The sequence below is a fragment of the Mastigoproctus giganteus genome, chromosome 13, assembly GCF_048544385.1.
Source record: "Mastigoproctus giganteus isolate SK-2022 chromosome 13, ASM4854438v1, whole genome shotgun sequence".
In the NCBI taxonomy this organism is placed as follows: domain Eukaryota; kingdom Metazoa; phylum Arthropoda; class Arachnida; order Uropygi; family Thelyphonidae; genus Mastigoproctus; species Mastigoproctus giganteus.
In genome coordinates, this window is record NC_143587.1 from 36,718,097 (window position 1) to 36,739,253 (window position 21,157).

The 21,157-nt window shown below is 40.1% G+C and overlaps 1 protein-coding gene across 1 annotated transcript in view; it reads right to left on the reverse strand.

Moving 5' to 3' along the window:
• Positions 1–697: 697 nt before the first annotated feature.
• Positions 698–21,157, reverse strand: part of LOC150075969 (uncharacterized) — a 265,177-nt gene continuing 244,717 nt past the window's right edge. Inside the window, exons 10-11 of the mRNA XM_090387220.1 lie at positions 9,008–10,034; positions 698–717 (exon numbers count right to left, since the gene is read on the reverse strand). Of these exons, the coding sequence (XP_090243346.1) occupies positions 698–717; positions 9,008–10,034 (1,047 nt within the window). The remainder of the gene's footprint in view (positions 718–9,007; positions 10,035–21,157) is intronic.

Sequence of the window (21,157 nt, forward strand, 5' to 3'; positions counted from 1 at the left end):
TCCGACCCCACATTGCTATATGATTTCGAGTTGTCAGGATGTACCCTACCCCTCTTAGAAGTTCTGAAACGTTTAACTGAAACACCCTGTATAATACTAGTTCCAAAGATGATGATAAAGATAGTTTAGTGCAACTGTGCAATTTTGTATTATAAAGTATTGTAAATTTTGTTTCTGCTGGATTGTAAATAGAAGTTTCAAACAGATGATCTGTACATCAAGTGGCAGTCATCTTATTTCATTGTGGTGGATTGAAAGATTTTTTATTAGGAAGGTGAGAATGCACTCTTACAATTCCCCTAAGTATAGTAAATTTGGTTTGGATCAGACCATAAAGAAACTGTAATTAACAGAGGAGGCTTAAATCAATTGGTGGTCATGTTGTTTCAAAATGACAGATAAAATTAACCCCACCTTATTTGTCTTGAGCACCCTGAATGTGGGGGGGGGGGCAGTTATGTAGTGATCAATTTACTTTGATTGTACTATAAAACAGTAATATTTAGGGAGGTAGATAGATACCCATGGCAAATTCATAAGTAAACCAATGTTTGAAAAGTAGACCAAACAACTTAACTGTTAAGTGATTAATGCAACTTTTGCTTGCGCGCGTGTGATCATGATCATTACCAAAAATTTGTACACACTATCCTAACATAATGGACAACTCTGAATAGTCAGAAATAATTTGCATGCATTAAACTAGTTCTATAGCTGCTGATTAAAAGAAAACAAATAATAGTAAAAAAATAAATACTTCAATCTTGCATTTGTACATCATTAATCCATAACTTGGCATACCAGTGATTTTATTTTCTATATATGCATACTTGCTAATGGGATAAAAAGTTACCCCATTTATAACCATAAAAACTGGAATGAAACAATTCAGTATTGTTTGTTTTGATCCCACAGTTATTTTCAATCTTTTCTGAACATATGAAAAATCCATTTTTTTATATTTAAAATTATTTTTTGAAAATAAAATACCTCTCAGCACTTTAAACATGTATTTTTTTAATCTTATTTGTATATCTCCATTATTTCTGATCATTATTATTTCATTTCATCATTATTTCAATTGATATTTGAAGTGAGTGAAATGTCAATTGAAAAGCCCATGCACTTCAACCATTTGATGCTAGCTAGACTTTTCCATGAAGCAAGAAAGCATAATGACTGGATGCACAGCCATAGAGTGCTAAGCCTGTACATTACAGTGATTGGACCTGAGAGATGTGTGCTAATTTTAAATTCATGTTTTGCAGCATGTGTATATAATTATTGAGACTATGCTTAACTTGGGTTACATTTTAACTTTTAGTGCAATATCTAACAAATTTTTGGAATTTTCTTTTGGAAAAATAGAATTGAAGAAAACACTTTCATTGAAAGTTATTTCAAATTTCAGCAATGTGGACTAAGTAGACTTTTTTTTTTTTATATATTTATTTACATAAATACAGAAATACTCTATATTTACAATCATTCAAACCCGTGTAAGAAACTCCAGCAGAAAATGGAGCTTCTCTTACAAAATTGTAAAATGCAATAAAACTCTCAAAAATAAAAGAAATGCATGTATGTACACTCAATGATGTGTGTATGTATGTAGCCTGTTTGTAGCGGCTCCAGGACCTGGGTCCATCTCTGCAAATTGTCTGTCTTGACTACAGAATCTGTGTAAACAGGGCCTGAAAAGTGAGCAGCTACCTGATGCCCGTCCCAAGGCATGTGAAGCCGGGCATAATCTACTATCTGTGCCTCAGTACTGTGCTGAAATCCTGCATCCACTGGAGGTAGTGCAATACCAGTGGATACCAGCAATGCCGTACTCAGGATGCCCAGTCCTGAGTACCAGCAGAAAGAGAGGAAAAAATAAATAAATGAAAAAAACACACCAGTGGTTGACATCTCCGAACAACCTCAGAGTTCAAAAGAATTCAAGTCCAGGATGACTGGTAGGTGACACAGGGAACAGCTCACGAAGAGCTTGTTGAAGTATCTGAATTCTTCTGCTGATGACATTGTTGGTGAAGATTTGAAGGGCTTGAAAGTTAGTCTCATTTTCAATTAAGGCTTTAAGATTGACTACTGAGATGTGGCGCCTCTGTAGCCACGTGGGAAGGAGCAGCAGTGCGTAGCACACGCTTCTTAATTAGACCGGGGTTTGAGCCCGTCACCACCAAATACGGAGGATGTGGAAAGGTCAGGGAATGACCACCGCATATCCCGGAGCAATATAGCCTTAGTTGCTAATGCTCCTAAAAACCAAATAAAAATAACAAAAATAAAATAACTACTGAGATGTTCTGAACCTTATTTTTAAGTGTTGTCTGTTGTTCTTTGTAGTTGAGGCAGGAGCAATGAGGATTTGTTGCCAGTCCGAACTGGAACAGTTTTGCTTTAAGAGTGCCATGTCCTGTTAGGATGTAGGACATGCTCATGGATGGGTAAAACCAATTACAATGCAGCTTATTCGTGGCAAAGGTGACATCTGGGATAAAAAGTCTGGTGACCTCTCCAGTGGGAATTTCATCCTATCTAACCTGCCAATGGGAGAGGAGTTTATTCCATAGGTTTTATTTTTTTCATGTTTGATATTTGTAGCAGGATTGCAGTCTATTCTAAGGAGTGAGGTTGGTAGGCCTTCTTTGTGCTTGTAGATGCAGCCTCTATAAGCTATATATGGGTCCGGGGGAAGGGCCCCTGATAGAACCTGCAGTGCATTAGTTGAGGTTGTTCTTGGTACTCGTGTCTCAAGCAGCATGGTTCTTTGCATGGAAAGGAGTTTGGCCCGGATTTTACTGTTAGCGACCCTATGGAACCAGACCCCAGCAGCATAGGAGGCAGTTGGCAAGAACACAGCTTTATAGTAGAGAGGTTGGGTTCTTTTGGTGAGTCCCCAGTTCAAATGGGAGATCCGATGACAGCCGCAGTGAAGGCTTTGGTTTTGTTTGCCAAACTGTTCATGTGTGGTTGGAAACTGAGCCTGTCATCCAATATGATATCAAGGTGTTTAGTTTGTGCCACATATGGAATTTGCTTCCTGTGAATAAGCACTTTAGGGGGTCTGTGGTAATCCAACCTGTTTTTGTAGATCATTAGCTTTGTTTTTGTGTTTGATATTTTTAATTTATTTATAAGAGTCCAGCTTATCAGGACAATCTTTGCCCAGTCCTCAAGGGTTCTCCTGGATCTTCCTGCAATGCAAATAACCAAGTTGTCTGCATAGGCAAAATTGACATAGTTGTCAAAACTTCTGGTGAGCCACTGATCAAGTACGGAGTTCCAAAGGAGTGTTCCTAGCACTGACCCCTGTGGGCAACCTCTGTTTATAAATTTTAAATATGACAGGTGTTGGGCAGTGACTTGAATTGATCTGTTACTGAAGTAGGATCTTATGACTTTGTAAACATATTTGATTGCAGTTTGCCAGTCTACGGGACCTGAGGGAACTTTGCCACCAAAGGGTATCAAAGGCACCCTCAAAATCCACCAAGATGGCCATCTCATAGACTGCTGTGGAATGTGTACAGTGCTTTACAAGGGCTGCAATGGCATCTTCTGTGGAGGATCCTTTCTTGACGCCACACTGCGAGTTGGATGAAAGGTTTTGTGAATTTAGGATAGTTTGGATTCTGGGACCAATCATTCTTTCAAACAGCTTTTCCAGGTTGGCTAACAGAGAGATTGGGTGGTACACTCTTGGGTCAGTATTGGGTTTTCTTGGTGTTTGAATAATTTTAAGCAGTGCCTGCTTCCAGAAATTGGGGTGAGTAGACAAAGTGTAAAGTGTTCATTGTCTAACGGCCCAAGGGGTTTCCCCCATCTCCGTGTTGTGTACTCTGTTTGTGAAACACAGAACACTGTGAAGGCCAGAGATTTTAAAAAGTGTAAGGTACATGTTTATGTTGTGTAGTGTCATGTTGTGTTGTTCCTCTGACCTTTTAGTTGTTGGGCCCCTAGTGGGACCCCCCGTTGCCCACACTTAACACCGAGGAGGCAGGTCAGGCATAGAGGGATCGCATTAGAAGTAATTACTCTGGCAGGCCCTGCCACCTAATTTCCTAAGATTTCAGTGGCAAGGGCCTAAAAAAAAAAATAAAAAAAAAAAATAAATAAAAAATAAAAAAAAAAAAAATAAAAAATAATAATAATAAAAAAATATATATATATAAAATAAAAAAATAAAAATAAATAAAAAAAAAAAATAAATAAATAAATAAAATAAAAATAATAATAAAAAAATCAATAAAAAAAAATAAATAAAATAAAAATAATAATAAAAAAATCAATAAAAAAATTATAATAAAATAAAAATAAAATAGAATAAAATGCATATTTAGTTAGAGTAGGGGTGAAGGCTGAGGAAGGGGGGGACAGATAGAAATATGGGGATGATAGGGAAGGCAACCCCAGAAAGGTCAGTGGAGACTGGCCCCACCAGGAGAAAAAAAGGGTGTAGCAGGGAGGGGGAGGAGACAAACCCGTCCCCTCCCTCTCCCTACCAGAGGAGGGGGTATTAAAGTGAACCAAGTTAGGGTATATGGTTCGGAATGCTAATTGGCCAAGAAAAGAAGTTGACATCCAATGGCATGCCGGTGGCATTGTCAGTCTTTATCTAGGAGATTGTCTTATTGGTCACATCCATGAGAGACAAGTCCAGAAGAATAAGAACCTTTTGTCTTTCTTAGATTGTCTTAATTTGTGGGTTGTCTCTATTCAAAGGTAGTTATTTGGTAGTTATCTTTGGTGGGTGACATTTTGGAGAATGTATAGTAGTTCACACCAATAATGGTAATGCTGGTTAAGTTTAGCTGCCTGGTTCCAGTACCATCAGGGTCCCTGGGTTCATTTAGTAGAGGGTTATCATGTTGCTGCAATTAGTTGTCTTCTCCTCAAGAAAAGCTGCTGTGCATAGTTGGTGAGAGCTTGATACTCTTCCTTAGTATCCAGTAAGTGGTTTTCTTTGCCTTTTGGTATATAAGTCAACTTTGTGATAAGCTGGCAGCGGAGGTCATCGTAGAGGGGGCACTCGTGCATGAGGTGATCCCAGTCCTCAATTCCTCCACAGGCGCATGTTGAGTCCTCTTCTAGGCCAAAGGTTGTTAGTTTTGCCTTTATTGAACCATGGCCAGTAAGCAAATACGTGGCATACAAGCCTGGAGAAAACCATAATGGGGATTTTGGATAGATTCTGCTAACATCTGGGATGAATCTCCTGGTGATTTCCCCCTTGGTTGAATTTGTCCAGCGGTCCTGCCACACCCACTGCATGTGTGCTTGAAGTCTCCTCTTCTCAAATTTTTGGTTGTTGGTAAGATTCAGCTCGAATCCCAAGCAGGTCTGAGACACGCCCTTAGACAGATGGTACAACATTCCATTTCTCACCACCTCCAGGTCGAGGGGGAGGGCCCCCACCAGGACCTGGAGGGCGTGAGTACTCACAGTGCAGCAGGCACGAGAGATGGAGAGCAGGACCGTGCGTTGAGTGGAATCCAGGATTCGTCTGTTTACTGCAGTCGTAGCCTTGCCAAACCAAATTCCGGCTGCATACGTAATCACAGGGATGAAGATAGCCTTGTAGTACAACGAGAGGGTTCGCTTGCTGAGACCCCAGTCCCGACGGGATATCCTAGCAACCATGGCAGTATAGTTTTTCACTTTGGTTCTGATGTATTTGAGATGAGCTTGGAAGGAGAGTTTTCTATCTAGTACTATGCCAAGATATTTCAGTTGCTCTGACAACTTTATGGTCTTGTTTCCAATTTTAATCTATGGTGGTCTTGTAATACAGAGAGTTCCTTTAAGAAGCAGAGAGTTTGTTTTTGATGGTGATATGGTCAAGCAGTGTGTTTTTGCCCAGTCCTGGAGGATTTGGAGTGCATGGTTTGCCAATGTCTCAAGCTGGGCCCTGGAATTTGCAGTCACCATCAGGATGAGATCATCAGCAAAGGCTTGTGAACGAACCTCCCCAAGGTCAAGGCATAGAAATTCGTCCATCACCATGTTCCATAAGGTCGGCCCCAGGACCGAGCCCTGGGGGCAGCCACGGTGTATCCGTCTTGTGGGTTTCTGATAAGGTGCATTTACTGTGATTACCCTATTTGAGAGGTAGCTTTTCATGATATTGAACAAATTGTCCGGTACATTTGCTTGCCTGAGTCTGCGGAGGACGCTCGGCCACCAAAGGGTGTCGAACGCTCCCGCGAAATCAATTGTAATCAGGAAGTATTTTCTGTCTGCTTGGTGGGCCTCAGTGAGCAGTGCCTGTAGAGCATCAACCGTGGAACGCCCTGGTCTGAAACCATATTGGTTTGGAGATATTAGGTTTGCTTTCTCATAGTGGCTTTGGATCCGTACATGGAGGAGACGCTCTAGGAGCTTGCTGCATACGGACAATAGGGCTATGGGCCTGTACGAACTTGGTAGATGTGGTGGTTTTGTCGGATTTTTAAGGATAAGTTTCATATTTGCAACTTTCCAGTCATCAGGGAAGGTGCTAGTGTGTAGGCAGAGATTGAATAGGTGCAGCAATAGCTCTGGGGAAAGCTCCACAACCTTCACAATCTCAGGCTCGAACAAGTCAGGCCCTGGACATTTTTTCCCTTTGATAAGAGCTGCTGCGGCTAGGAGTTCTTCATGTGTGAACTGCGGTTCAACTTGTCCAGTCCAGTAGGTTTCATTTTCTCTGCAGATCTCATGCTGCTCAGTTGTTGTTGGATTAATGTTTGGAGGAAAAACGTTGTTTAAGATGTTTGAGACTGAGTCCCTCCAGGTGGTGGTTAGGTTTCCCTGCGGGGTTTCTGTAGCGGTGTTCACTTCCCCCCTGGGGAGTTTGTTTGTGGTGATTTTGTACACCACCCCCCAGGGGTCAGAATTTCCCGTGTAAGAGACAAGTTGCTCCCAGGATTGCTGCTTTGATTTCTTTATTCTTTCCGTATACACGTTTCTTGCTGTTCGATATACTTGTTTAAGTTCTTCGACCTCCACATCGGGCCAAGATCTTCTCGCCCTTTGGAACGCTTTTCGTTTGGCTTGTACCTCCTTTCTCATCCTTCGAAGCTCCTCATACCACCAGGGCACCGCTCCCGGAGAAGGTTTTTTCCTTTTAATTGTGGCATTGCAGACTTGTGTTAATAGGGTGGTAATCTCTTTTTGAAGAAGGTTTGGATTTTGAGTTTGCCTGAGTTTCTGCTGCTGTTTTCCCACCATTTCCAGCAGGGCACCCCTGAACGTGTCCCAGTTTGTTTTTTCTATTGCATATCTATGTTGCATTACTCTGGAAATTGGTTGTCTATTACAGTTTTTTGTGATCCTGAATGTAATGGCTCGGTGGTCCGAGGTCGTCCAATCATCTTGGACCTTCCAGTCGGAGATATAGCTGGCTGTGTTTCTTGTAGCAAGAGAAATGTCAATGGTGACTTCCCAAAGGGTGCTGCTGAAAGTGGGGAGGTTGTTTGGCTGATTGAGGATTCCGAAAGGGGAGTTACCCAGGTAGTTCTCCAGTCTTTGGCCGTTTGTTGCTCCTCGAGGGTCTGGTGTTGTGCTGTACCACGCTTTACTCTCTGCTTATGCAGTGTAATTTGTTAATATGTTTACTGCTATGTTTCATATCGGTGACATAAGTATTTATTATTTATCTTAATTTATTCTTTTTTTTTTTTAAGTGGCTATCTAATAGCCACTTGTACATTACCTATGTTCTTTCCTTGAGACTTTTCTTTTTCCCCTTGTCGGTGCAAGTTGGGCTTCCTTCCCGGCTTGGGGAATCTTTCTTTCAACTGTACAAGCCTTCAGGCTTCAAAATTTTACCTCTTCAAGCTCTCTCGCTTGTTAGATTTTCCAACTAGTGTTTTCCTCTTTCCTGTTTCTTCTTTTCCTGAGAGAGTGTTTTGCTCTCATTTCTTCTTCTACTTTCTTTTCTCCTACTTTATCCTCCCTATTCATTATTTACTATAACCGGGATTCCACTTGTTGGAATCCCACTAAGTGTAATTTAGATAGTTCCTGGAGCGCCTCCACGTGGCTAGGGACGGGAGTCGGGACGCAGGTAGCTTGCTCCCTGCCTCCCGGCTGCTAAGACTCCAGGGCCGGCAAACAACAACCATCACAACACACATATATACTTACACACACACACACTTACACACACTTGCCGGCTATAAATAACCTACAGATGCTACAGCGGTATATAGGGGTAACCCTGGAGGCCGCAATCAATACAAGAATATCTTGTCCCTTGTACCACGCGGGAGACCTGCAGTTTACATCTGCCCCAACGATAATTCTCCCTCCAGGAAGAGTATTTAGTACACTTTGAAGGTATCTTATAGCCCAGATAATATCTTCTCCTGGACGGCAGTATAGGGCAACGACGTAAAAGTTTCCAAGCGCTGTAATAATGTGGGCACATACGGCCCAGGCTGTGCAAAGTTGTGTTATCTTTGTGGCTGTGATGTCAGGGTTTCTTACAGCTATTGCTGCCCAGGGGGTTTCCCCTTCCACCTGGATGACTTTGTAGGTCAACACTTGAAGCATTTAGGCACAGCCACATGTTCGCGAAAGCGGTGGCTGCCCCAGTTTATGTAGACCCTTGCTTGATTGTTAAGGACCTTCCAGGCGATTGGGTTGATTTGAACAATCCAGTTTTTGCCTCCTCCTCCTTTGACTTTTTTTGAGTATTTAGGTGTGATTAAGGCATCTGCCTCTAAGTCTGGGAAGTACTCCTGCAAGTTCCTACAGTATAGTTCCTCAGTGAGTTGCTGCGGGGTCAGGTTGTCACTGAGGTCAAAAATGATGATAGAGGGCCCCAACGTTTTTGGCGGCTCTGCCTTTAGACCCATTGTCATTATTTTTGCATTGGTCATAATTTTGTTAGCTTCTTTTTTAGTTTCCGTTTCGATCACTATGCCTGTATGTCTAGTTTTTCTTATTGCTTTTATTTTCGTAGTTTTGAGATCATCTTTCAACTCTGTCATTATTTTGGTCTTGATTTGTTCACTTGTATGTGATTCTTTGGAGTTAATGGGTCTGATAACGACCAGATTCTGCTGTTTTATCAGGGTTCTCTTTCTTATATGCTGGGGGTTTTGTTGACTGGTCTCTGGTGGATGCCCTTGGATGGAGGCACCCAGTTTAGAGGTTGGAAGGTTCTTAAATACAGCACCAGCATAAGAGGGCACTGTAGTTGATTCAGGTTCTGTGGTTAGGCCCAGTTCCCGCTCGGGTGAAGACTGCGGAAGCGTAGCGCAGATGTCTAAGGCCTTTTCCAGTATTGTAGACCTTGTCTTGATTTCTTCATTGACAGCTTTTAGCTTCTCATTCTCGATTAGAAAAGCTGTTGTGATTGTTTCTAGGCTTGTCCAAAGCTCCTGGACATAGTTTCCAGTGGCTTTGGTGAATCTTATGGAGTCTTGGTTGAGGAGTGCCACCAAGTTCCTGTGCAAGACTGAGATGATCTGATGGAAGGAGGTGGTGTCTCCCTCATTAAAGAGGCCAGCCAGAACAGGTGGTGCAGGAATGGTAAGCATACTGGATGGTGGGATCCCAGATGAGACCACTTGGTCCAGAGTAGACGGTAGTTGTGTAGCCAAGAAATCTGCTGGGGCAGTTTGAAGTGGCAGAGCTGATGGAGTTTGGTGAGCACCTGAGGAGTTTTGCGTCTCAGAAGCAGCAGCTACAGGAGTGTTTGGAGCTGCAGGTAAGGCTGCGGTTGAGGTGGAGTTTGCCATCGATTCGAGGATGGAGGCAGCTACTGGTGTAGAGATTCTTTGGTCCAAGGTGGAAGCTGAGTAATTATGGTCTATGTAAGGTGATATACAAATATTATTCATCTGTGCAGGAAGTGGAGAGCAAGAGGAGCGCAGAGGACAAGCTCTGGACCTTCCCTTGGACTTCTTTCTCTTGGAGGAGGATTTGCCAGATACTCTAAGAAGCAGTGAATTAGAAGTCTCCGATTCGTCTCTTTCAGACGTGCTAACCTCATCCTGTGAACTTTCAGTATTTTCATTATTTTCAACCATCTTGCTCTGCTGGGATGAAATATTTAAATTCAGGGGGTGAATGGTTCTACTGAATTTTAGTCAAAAATCCAGAAATGGCTAGTGAAGAATTTAAATAATTAACTGAAAAGAAGAGTTTCCAACTCTTGTCGGTAGGGGGCGCTGAAAGAGATGGGAAAAAATTTGCATATTGTATTCTTGGGCGACAGAGGATTGCTCACGTCACCCGAGGAGCAGTATTCAGATGTATCAATGCACAATAAAAGAGAGTCCCCTTCAAAAGCTATGTAAATAGTATGTTCCAAAATGAATAACCACATTAATTAACTAAATAGACAATCAGTATTAATTACTACTGACATCATAATTAATAAATAAATGTTCCTAATTAGAAGTTCTAACTTAAGTTCCTGGCTTCAGGAGAACCAATAGCCGATCGCCCTGGAGGTCTCGTGATTTCAAACAAAGTGGCCGAAGAAGAAAGGACGAAATTATTCGCGCCAAAACAATATATTTCTCAAATCACAGCAATCAACACAATTTCACTAAAATCAGTAGCAGCTGATATGAAATTAATTAGGGTATCCATAACTCTCTAAAAGATAAGTGGTCTAAAACTATGGCAAAGAATGATAGTTAAAAACAACGGCCGGACCTATAGGGCGTAGCCATTATGAACGAGCCGTGAACCGTGAATGAACGATAAGGGTGAAGATTTAAAGTCGTTCATAACTGGAGAACGCCTTAGAAGTTAGGCATAAAATAAACATCAGTCGACTCACCGAACCAAATAGATCCACTTCGACTTGAATTTAATCCAAAATGATAAATTGGCACCACTTTAAAAAACACACTTTGAAGAGCACTCGGGTGAGTAGACAGTGAGCAGGATCATTGATGGCCGTGTGAAGTCTCTAAAACCCTACAATGCCAACTTTGAATTAAATAATATTTTTCAGTTTATTGCCAAAGTCAAGTTGCTAGAAGGCTCATCAGCATTAGACTTTAGGACCTGTATCATTTAGTTTCCATGGTGGCTCTTATATTGCCAATGTCCTAGTTTTGCACTGAATCTTGCATTGTTAATCAAGATGACAATTAATAAAAGTAACAATATTAAATTACACTTTGGAGAACATTATCGTTCAAGTCCTACTGTATATAACGGTTAAAAATTAAGCCGACTATTTTATTTGTAAATAAGTTAATAATTTCAATAAAGTTCAAATAAAAAGAGTTCCTGAATTTTGATTAGGTTTCAAAGATCTTTTCACCAAGCAAAATTTGTCTCACTTCTAAATAAAAAAAATAAAGTACTTGTACCATCCTTCCTTAATTAAATAAACTATCCCTCAGTGATTTAAGTACATTTTCTCTAGTTTGCACCACCTGCAAAAGAAAAATAATATCCCCATTTTTATGTAGACTATTCAGACCTTTCAAATCCCCGAATAGCTCATTCAGGTTCCCACGTGGATGCCCTGGCTCAAGACTTTGAAACCCCAAAAATTGAAGTTTCTGATACTGAACGTTGTTTTCTGTCTTCCATTTGGTCAATATGGATGAAAATTGCTGTATTGATGTTATTTGCAAACACAACATGATAGTTTTGTATATTGCAAATGTACTGTGTCACCCTAGAACTTCATAAGAGAATCAGGAACTAAGAAACCTTGAGTTGCCTATTAATTTTCAGTAATTTTTAATTGTTCTCAAATAGAACATCAATATAGCAACTTTCATAGATATTGCTCTACTGTAGTTTAATCTTGTCGCTTATTACTAGCAGTGTAAATTGTTTATTTTATTAGTCTCATTTATGTTACAACCAGTATTGTTACAGAAATTCTTGATTATTCCTAATATTGGTTGATTTTGAATTTGTGCCAAGGCAACTAAGGGTTGTGAAGTTGCAGCATATTCTGTGGTTGATTTTCCTCTTTTGCAGAATGAAAAAATGGCTTTTAGGAGAGAAACCATGCGACCTTCACTTGACATTGACTAACTCAGACACACAGTACAAAAAATGCCATGTGAAAGTTCCTTCTCCTTAATGATGGGATTTCAATTTGACTTTTCCACATGGTGCAAAACAACAGGGTGATAACCACTGTGCCTGCCTGTGGGGGGCCCAAATATTGGCTGTGTCACAGACTCAGGAATAATTAGTTTATTTAATTATGCATATTGATTTTAATTAGCAAAACATCTTTTGTAAAGTGACTTAGATTTTCATACTCCAGAAAAAAGTTGCAAATTCAGCTTGGAGAGAACCTCTAATATGAAAATGTTTATTTAAAAATAATTATTTTTGATTTGATTTGTGATGTCAAAAAAAAAAGGCAAAAAATTTCCCCTGGTCAGTCTAGAAGTGAAGAGCAAGAGCTTCCAGCACTATACCTCATTCAACTAAAGATAACGTGTTCAGTGACCTGAATGGCATCAAGTAAGGTGGCAACTAGTAAAAAATGGAGAAACTTTAAGCAGTGTGTGGGTTTTTATTATGGCAGTAGAATACTGATGTTGATACTGTGAAACTTATATGCAGTTACCCATGCTGACAAATAAACTGAAAGGATAACCAGGTGGTCAGGCACGGCGTACATAAGTACATGTGCTTTGAGTGATCCCATTTCAAGCCCGTGACTTCTAAATACTGTGCTGTTTCTTGTATTCTCTTTATCTTATGAATTCCTTTGGCCATGTGGTCATCCCTGAGTATAAACAGAAAATTTATTTTTTATCAATAATTACCTGAAATATCAAAAATTTTGTGGATTCGATGACTGTTCCACTTCATCTCTGAATACTGATACGAGGTGTGGCTGCTAAATAACGAGACTCTTGCAATAAAGTAAATATAATGAAATATTTTGTACCTTCTGAGTTATTCCCTTCAAAATAATTGCATTGGGCTTGCACACTGTTCCACCCATTTCTTCCAAGCACAAACATTTCTGGAAGACATCTGTAAGCCCTTTTAACACTTTGGTTTCTTTTTTTTTTTTTTTTTTTTTCTGAATGTCTTTAATGGAATGAAAATGGGTTCCCTTTTAAGTACACTTTTCAGTTTAGGGAAGAGAAAAGTCACAAGGGGGCTAGGTCTGACATCTTCACACACCCAAATTTGTTTCTTGGCCTAGATACTAGCATCCAGAGAGTGCTGAAGCATTGTGTTGATGGTGCATCCAACCACCCTTCCACAATTCAGGTCTCTTCAAATTTTTTCATGCAGCTTTGTCAGAACTTCAATGTAGTATATTTGATTGACACTGATTTGGTGGAATGTACTGAGCCATAATAATTCCTTTAATACTGAAGAAAACAAGAAGAATGGTTTTCATTTTTTGGTTTTGACATTCTTACTGTTTTTGGTATGGGGGATTGTTTTGTTTTCCATTGCATCGACTGTCTTTTGGTTTCTGCATTGTAATCTAACAGCTAACTTTCTCAAGTAATTACAGTACTTGGAAAGTCTGGATCTTCAGGTTTTTTTTTTTTTCTTCAAAATATCTTCACAAATTTGGAGTCTTCTCATTCTTTGATCTTCATTCAAAATTTTTGGCACCATCTTAGCACACTTTTCTCATCCCTAAATGTTCGTTAAAATTTGTCTAACTGTTTCTTTGTCCATATTGAGTTCTGATGCTTAAACGATGATCACTCCTAATCAATGTCCATACCCAGTCTACATTTTTATCAGTTTTCATGGATACTGGATGGTCTGGTTGTTCATAGTCTTCCACATTATCTCTTCCTTCTAAAAAATCTTTTATGCCATTCAAACATGTGAACTCTTGATAAAATTCCTTCCCCATAAACTTGATGCAACGACTCAACTTTCAGTTTGTTTTATCTTTAGTTTTGTTAAAAATTTAAGGTTGATTCGTTGCTTGATTCTTTTGTTTGTCATTTTTCTGGCAAACTGCAAAAATCCAAGGTAATGAGAACCTGTCTTGCTGTAAGGCGAATGAGTGTGTTGGAACGCGACTTGGCAGACAACTAGGGAAAGGTTCAAGATCAACTACCATGCCTTTGTGTCAGAGGAGGTGCTTGTGTAGTGGCTGCACATGAAGTTTTGTTATTTAATAGCCACATCTTGTATATATTTTTATACATAGATTTTTAAATACACATACATGGTAACATTAACAATGACACAAACATATTTCTATAGCAGTGGAGATGTAATTTTTGAGGTCACTGAGAAACAGTGTCCAAAGTACTTTGTATGTAATGATCAGGTGCGAATTAGGCTAATTGCAATTGCGCGATGCCTCTATTGTTCTAGGTGGTCAGTTCTCACAATGTGGTCTTGAAACGTTCATCTCTTGTTTCAAAAAGGGATAATGAATGTATTAAACCTGAAGAAGCCATGGAAAATCCTCCATAGATTGCTCTGACATTATTAAAAGAATCATTATTTTGATGTGAGAGCAAGCACAGATATAGTGAAATTCTACAGCAATCCAGGCGTGTAAGAAACCAATTCACACTGCTCATTCAGATGGCCTACAATACGTTTGAAAATTTGGTTACTAGCTTATTTTTAATAAAATGCAAATGTGACAACAATAATTGTTTTCTGACTAAATCAATGTGATGATCAGTTCTCACAGTGTGGTCTTGAAAGGTTCATCTCTAGTTTCAAAAAGGGATAATGAATGTATTAAGAAGTTTAAAGGGATAATGAATGTATCTAAGAATGATAGGGAAGTGAGAACAGCTCAATACTAGCTGCCGAAGATGAAAGTGTTTTCTTATTGTATTTTTTGAGCGAAGTGTTCTGTGAAAGCGTTCATGGAGAAATCTTATTTCAAAAGCATGCAATGAATGAGCTGCACACATTATGTGCAAGCAAATATCATTCCCAAAAAGATTAGTAACAGAATAAGTTTGCATCAAAACATTTCTAGAAACTTGCAACCATTGGTAGAATGCCCTTTGAAGAGTGTAAAAACCATACTTTTTCTTTTTGAACTCCATCTACCATCCTGTGGCTCTGGTATTGCTGAATCAAAGTACTAGTGCCTTGATTCAGCAATATCAGAGTACAAAGTTCCGATGCAATTGGAAATTGCATCGGAACTCTGGAAAATTCATTTTTATCTAATGCATCAGTAAATATTAAATTGTGGAAAGGACACATCTATTGAAAATGTGTAAAAATATTCTTTGAGTCATTGGCAAGTAAGACATGTAGTTAACGAAATCAAGAACGTAGTGTATTTTGACTATCACCCAATTCAGTTCTGAATGTTTTAACACAGACCAGCTGACTTGCTTTGTGTTAATAAGTGGCTTGTTTGGACACTACCAATCTGGCTAATCGTGATATCATTCATAGCTGAAGCCAAGGTTACAACCACACCTGCAATATGAGCTGTGAATATATAGGAATGCAGGCAAGATGAGAGTCCAATCCTCTTATTGACTACAGAATGTGCTGCTCGTTTTCTGAACTTTGTGAGCCTGCAGTGGATTGCTGTGTTAAAATACACTGCTCGACAAAATTAACAGAACATGAAAACGTGATATAACTCTTGCAGCTTGCGATGAAGCAGGATAAAATTTTGTATGGTGGTGGTTATTCTAGGGTTGTACTATAGAATAATGATGAAATGAGAGTGAGAATAGGGTTGTATAAGAATTACCAAAAAGGTCACATTACAGAAGTCGATACAAGATTCTTGAAAATATGGTCACATGACATCAGTACGGTGATTCCCCTCCAAAAGCTAAACAGGCCTGACAGCAGTGAACCATGCTCAATATAACGGTGTCTGATTCTGTGACAAATCCATTTCACCAGTGCAGACCTTAGCTCACCAAGTGACCGAGGAGTTGGCTGTTGGCGTGCAATGCGACGCCCAAGGACAACCCACACACATTTGATACGATTTTAAGTCTGGTGATCATGCTGGCCACAGCAGCCATTGGATATTTTCAGTCTCAAGATAATTGCTCCACCACTTGAGCTCTGTGTGCAACAGCACATAGAGCTCTATCTGCGCGCGCCTCCGTAGCCAGGTGGGAAGGAGCAGCAGTGCGTAGCACACGCTTCTTGATTAAACCGGGGTTCGAGCCCGTCACCACCAAATATGGAGGATGCGGAAAGGTCAGGGAATGACCACCGCATATCCCGGAGCAATATGGCCTTAGTTGCTAATGCTCCTAAAAACCAAATAACAAACAAACAAACAAACAATAACAGCTCTATGTGCATGAAAAGAAAATCTGCCAACCACCCCTAAAAAGTTGCATATAGAGTTAAAGGATCTGTTCTCTGTACCCTTGTTCCATTATGGTAACCCTCTCATAAACACCTAGAGGGGCCATTGATCATTATTCTAACCCATACAGGAACACCGCCTCCACTGTAAGTGTCCCTTTCTCTGATGTTGGAGGGATGGTACTGCATCCTTCATCTCCAGATGAAACAACATCTAGAATCTGTAGACTAAAACGGCGCTCATCAGAGAAGAGAACTACCTCATTTTTCAGGGCTCCAAGTATCACATGTTCATGGCACCAGTTTCAATGAACTCTGTGGTGGTTTGGGGTTAATAGGATACAAATCACTTTACTGCACAAGGTTCCTTGTGCAGTATTTTCACCTGTGGCTGCAGCAACTTCAAGAGAGTTGATAATGGGGCATTGTAAGTCTTGTTAGAGCCAGATAGAAGTCTGTTCTGGTTGATGTAGCCCTCAGGCAACCTTGGCCAGCTCTTCTTGTAATGGTTCCTGTCTTCTGAAATGTTCCATAGTGCTGAGACGACACTGCATGACACAGTAAGCCAATGTACCACCTCCGCCTGTGACTGCCCGGCTTCAAGTCGCCTGCCATCACAAAGAATCATCTAAACGATGATGACTTGTAATCCTGAGTACTGGAGACGTGGCTATCTCACTGAGAAAAGCAAAAAAGGGGAATGAAGTGATGTGGTCATCCTGTGTTTTTATAGGCATGAATAATTTTGCACAATATGCGGCTCTCTAAGATGATAAATCGATTTTTATTGGATACTCGGAATTTGCATGTCATGATGTCTATTATATCAAATATTCGCATTTGGCGACACTTCACAATAAAATATTAATGGAAAACATTTTGTTCTGTTAATTTTGTCAAGCAGCGTATGTTTCATGTTCAAAAACTGTATAACTTCTTGGCATCAAATAGGTTATGTGGTTTTTTTTTCTTTTTTTTTTTTTTTTTATAGGAGCATTAGCAACTAAGGCCATATTGCTCCGGGATATGCGGTGGTCATTCCCTGACCTTTCCGCATCCTCCGTATTTGGTGGTAACGGGCTCGAGCCCCGGTCTAATCAAGAAGCGTGTGCTACGCACTGCTGCTCCTTCCCACCTGGCTACGGAGGCGCCTCATCAAATAGGATTTGCTTCTATATTTATTGCCAAAGTGATGCATTCATAGTGGTCAAAGCCCTGGTAGGGATTCATTGCAGTGCCATTACTGAAGCTGTTAATAGCTGGTTTAGGCACCATGTATAGTCTATGGTACCATTCTCAAAACACTAGAAAGCAGTTTGACAGTTACTTGAAGAGATTCCAAATTTGTGAGTGTTGCATGTTCATAAATAAAATAATCATCTGCAATCATTTAACAAATGTAGTTTGAACTCAGTTGTAAAATGGTATTTTCAGTCAATTTAACAAATGTGGTTTAAGCTCAGAAAGTTCTTTGATATAAATGCTACTCCAAATCTGTTCAAAAGCGTCCACAACATAATACACAAAAAAAAAAAAAAAAAAGGGCTAGATTTCACAAATCCAAGGAAAAAGGTTTAGGGAAGTTTGTTAGCAAAGAATATACACTATTGCCAAAAGTAACTCGACACCCATCCTCAAAGCAAGTCACTACAGGCTATACTAGTATGACATTGTGCAGGGCCATTCTGAAACAAATCCGGCCCTCCCCATACTGCTACCATAGTGTAACAAGAGCAACACCCAGAATGTCAATGTATCACATGGCAATCAAGTTTCGGAAATGATGACAGATGTTCTAAGCCCAAAACCACGAGAAACAACATAGAGGTGAATGCACCTTTGGCAAATTTCACACTTGGGATGATGCATTGGGCATCCCCAAATGTAGCCATGAGATTGGAAAAATCATGTATCCTCACTCCATAACACAGCTGTCCAACATTCTAGGGGTAAATAGTGATGGTTTGTGCATAGGCAAATCGACAATGTGCATTGTGTGCTGCAGCTTTTCTATAAAATCCAATGCCATGCAGCTCCCAATGTAATTTTTTTTTTTTATGTGAACCCCAAACACGAGAGGTATTAGAACCTATAGTACTTAGTACCGTGCTTGGGTTGGAGGTTGAGAAGACGAAAGAAGATATTTGTTGACATTTGACTTGAACTTCTGTAGACTGTAATTTTCAGGAAATACGTATGAAGGAAGGTTGTTCCAAGAAACGGCAGTTGAATGAATAAATGAGGAAGATGAAAAGTTGGTTCTGTGGGTTTGAATTTGAAGTTGGACAGTAAATGGATGTTGGCTGGTGGCGGCGGCACGTGTTCGGACTATTTTGAAAGAGAGAGCGGGAATTATAGAAGCCAATTCAGAAGAACAGTGCCCATGGAAGTATCTGTAGAAGAGGCATGCAGCAGAAACGGTACGTCTATGAGAAAGCGAGTGGAGAGTCTCTGTTAGAGTTGAATCATTAATTAACCTAACTGCCTCTTCTGAATGGAATCAAGAAGCCTGAGAGAGGTTTTGGGGGCACCACCCCAAATGTGGGAACAATATTCCATGACAGGGCGGATTTGCGATTTATACAGAGTGAGCAGCTGTTTGGAAGAAAAATAACGCCGAGAGCGAAAGAGAAAACCAAGTTTTTTAGATGCAGAGGAAGCAATATTTGTAATGTGCTTGTGCCAAGAGAGATTAGAAGTCAGGGTAATCCCCAAAAGAGATATATCATTTTGCCTAGAAATCGGAGTGTCACTAAAGATAAGCATAGGAGCAGAAGAATCCTTTTTTGCGAGATATAAGACAAGACTGAGTTTTAGAAGGGTTGAAATCAACTAAGTTGTCTTTGCCCCACTGGAGAATTACCTGAACATCGGCATTTAAGGAATTGGTAGCAGATTTTCGAGAAGTTGAAGTTGATTGAGCAGGACAAGATTTCTCAAAATGGAAAGTTGAATGCAATGTGCTATCATCGACAAAACTATGGATAGGATTTCCAGTCAATGGAAGAAGGTCATTGATATACAAAAGAAAAAGAGTGGGGAAAGAACTGAACCTTGGGGGACACCGGCATTAGTGGAGAAGTTAGAATACAGAGAGCCATCTACCATCACCCTCAGTGAGCGATCAGAGAGAAAACTGGATAACCAATTACTAAAAACAGTTGGCAAACCATAAGATGGAAGCTTGTTTAGGAGACCTTTATGCCAAACACTATCAAAAGCCTTTGAGATGTCAAGAGCAACTACTTGTGTTTCACCGAACCTTTCCATTGAATTAGTCCATAAATGGGTAACATAAGCCAGAATATCACCAGTGGATCGACACTGACGGAATCCATACTGGCGATCGTTGATCAGACGGAGGGTTTCTAGGTAGTTTTAGAGTTGGCGGTTAATTGATTTCTCCATTACTTTAGAAAGAGTAGAAGTAATTGCAATGGGACGATAATTGGATTGGAGGGATTTGTCACTCTTTTTGGGAACTGGCTGGATATGAGCAAATTTCCAAGCAGAAGGAAAAACACCTTTGGAATAAGAAAGTGAAAAAAAGGCGGCAAAGAATAGGAGTAAGTTCAGAAGCACAGGTTTTGAGAACAAGTGGAGAAATACCATCAGGACCTGGAGCTTTCTTAGCATCAAGATTCATCAAAATCCTTCTGATATCCTTTTGACGGAAAAGCCATTGAATGGAGCGTGTTAGGAATGGTGGGAGGTATTTTACCAAGATCATTAATACATGAGCTGGAAGAAAAATGGGATGTAACAGGTCAGCTTTATCCTTGGCTGAAGTGACAACAGAACCATCTGGTTTGGACAGAGGTGGGAGCAGAGATGGACAAAAGTTGCGGCCAATGGCTTTGGCAAGAGACCAGAATGCTCGGCTACCATTAGGGCAAGAAGAAAGTTTTCTACTCTCAGCCTGTTCAAACTCTAGTTTGGACTGATTAATAACTGCTTTACAATTGTTGCGAGCTTTGGTGTAGGCAGAAAATGACACTGAAGAATTAGAAACAAGCCAATTACGATATGCAACATTCTTCTCTTGAACAGCCTTAGCACATTTATTGGAAAACCAAGGTTTAGATAAAGGACGATATTTTAAAGATATTTTGACGATATTTTGAAACAGTAATCCAACCATGGAAAAGAAGAAAAGAAGTCTCGCAGGTCATCCCATTTTGCATTCTTGTAATGCCAAACAACATGAGGTTGCGAATAGCCATGAGATAAAGGTTCCGTTGGAGAAGAGACAATCACCAAGTTGTTATCTGAAGTGCCTAAAGGAGCTCTCACTTCGACCGTGTACTTAGAAGAGTTGTTTGTGAGAAAAAGATCAAGCGTATTGGCTGTATGATTAGGATTGTCCGGTATTCTTGTAGGTAAATGAACAATCTGTGCTAGGTCATTAGTAATTGCAAAAGCCTCAGCATCTCGACCTGCTGGGTCGGTGTGACTAAAAATGGAAGCCAGCTGGAGTTGTGAACATTAAAATCACCAAGGAAAATTACCTCACTGTTAGGAAAGTTGGACTGGAGAAAGTCAAGTTGCAAAGAGAGGAAGTCAAAGAGATCCAAGTGATTAGTGGAGTTGGGAGAACGGTAGAGACAACAGACGGATTTGACACAATGAGGTAGAGAGATTTTAAGCCAGAGAAGATCAAAGAGAGGAGATTCCAAGTTGCCAAGTCTCTGACAGGGAATATCAGAACGGACATATGCACAAGTACCACCTTTGAGGCGAAAGGAATCATACAGCGAATAATTTGGGCAACTGAAATGAGAAGTAGTTGAATCAACCAATAACAGATTCTGTCAGAAAAAGTACATTTTGGCAGACTGCAAGTGGAAATGGACATCGTCGAGATTAGAATTGAGACCCTATATATTTGTGAAATGAACTAGCAAGTGTTTGGGAGGTT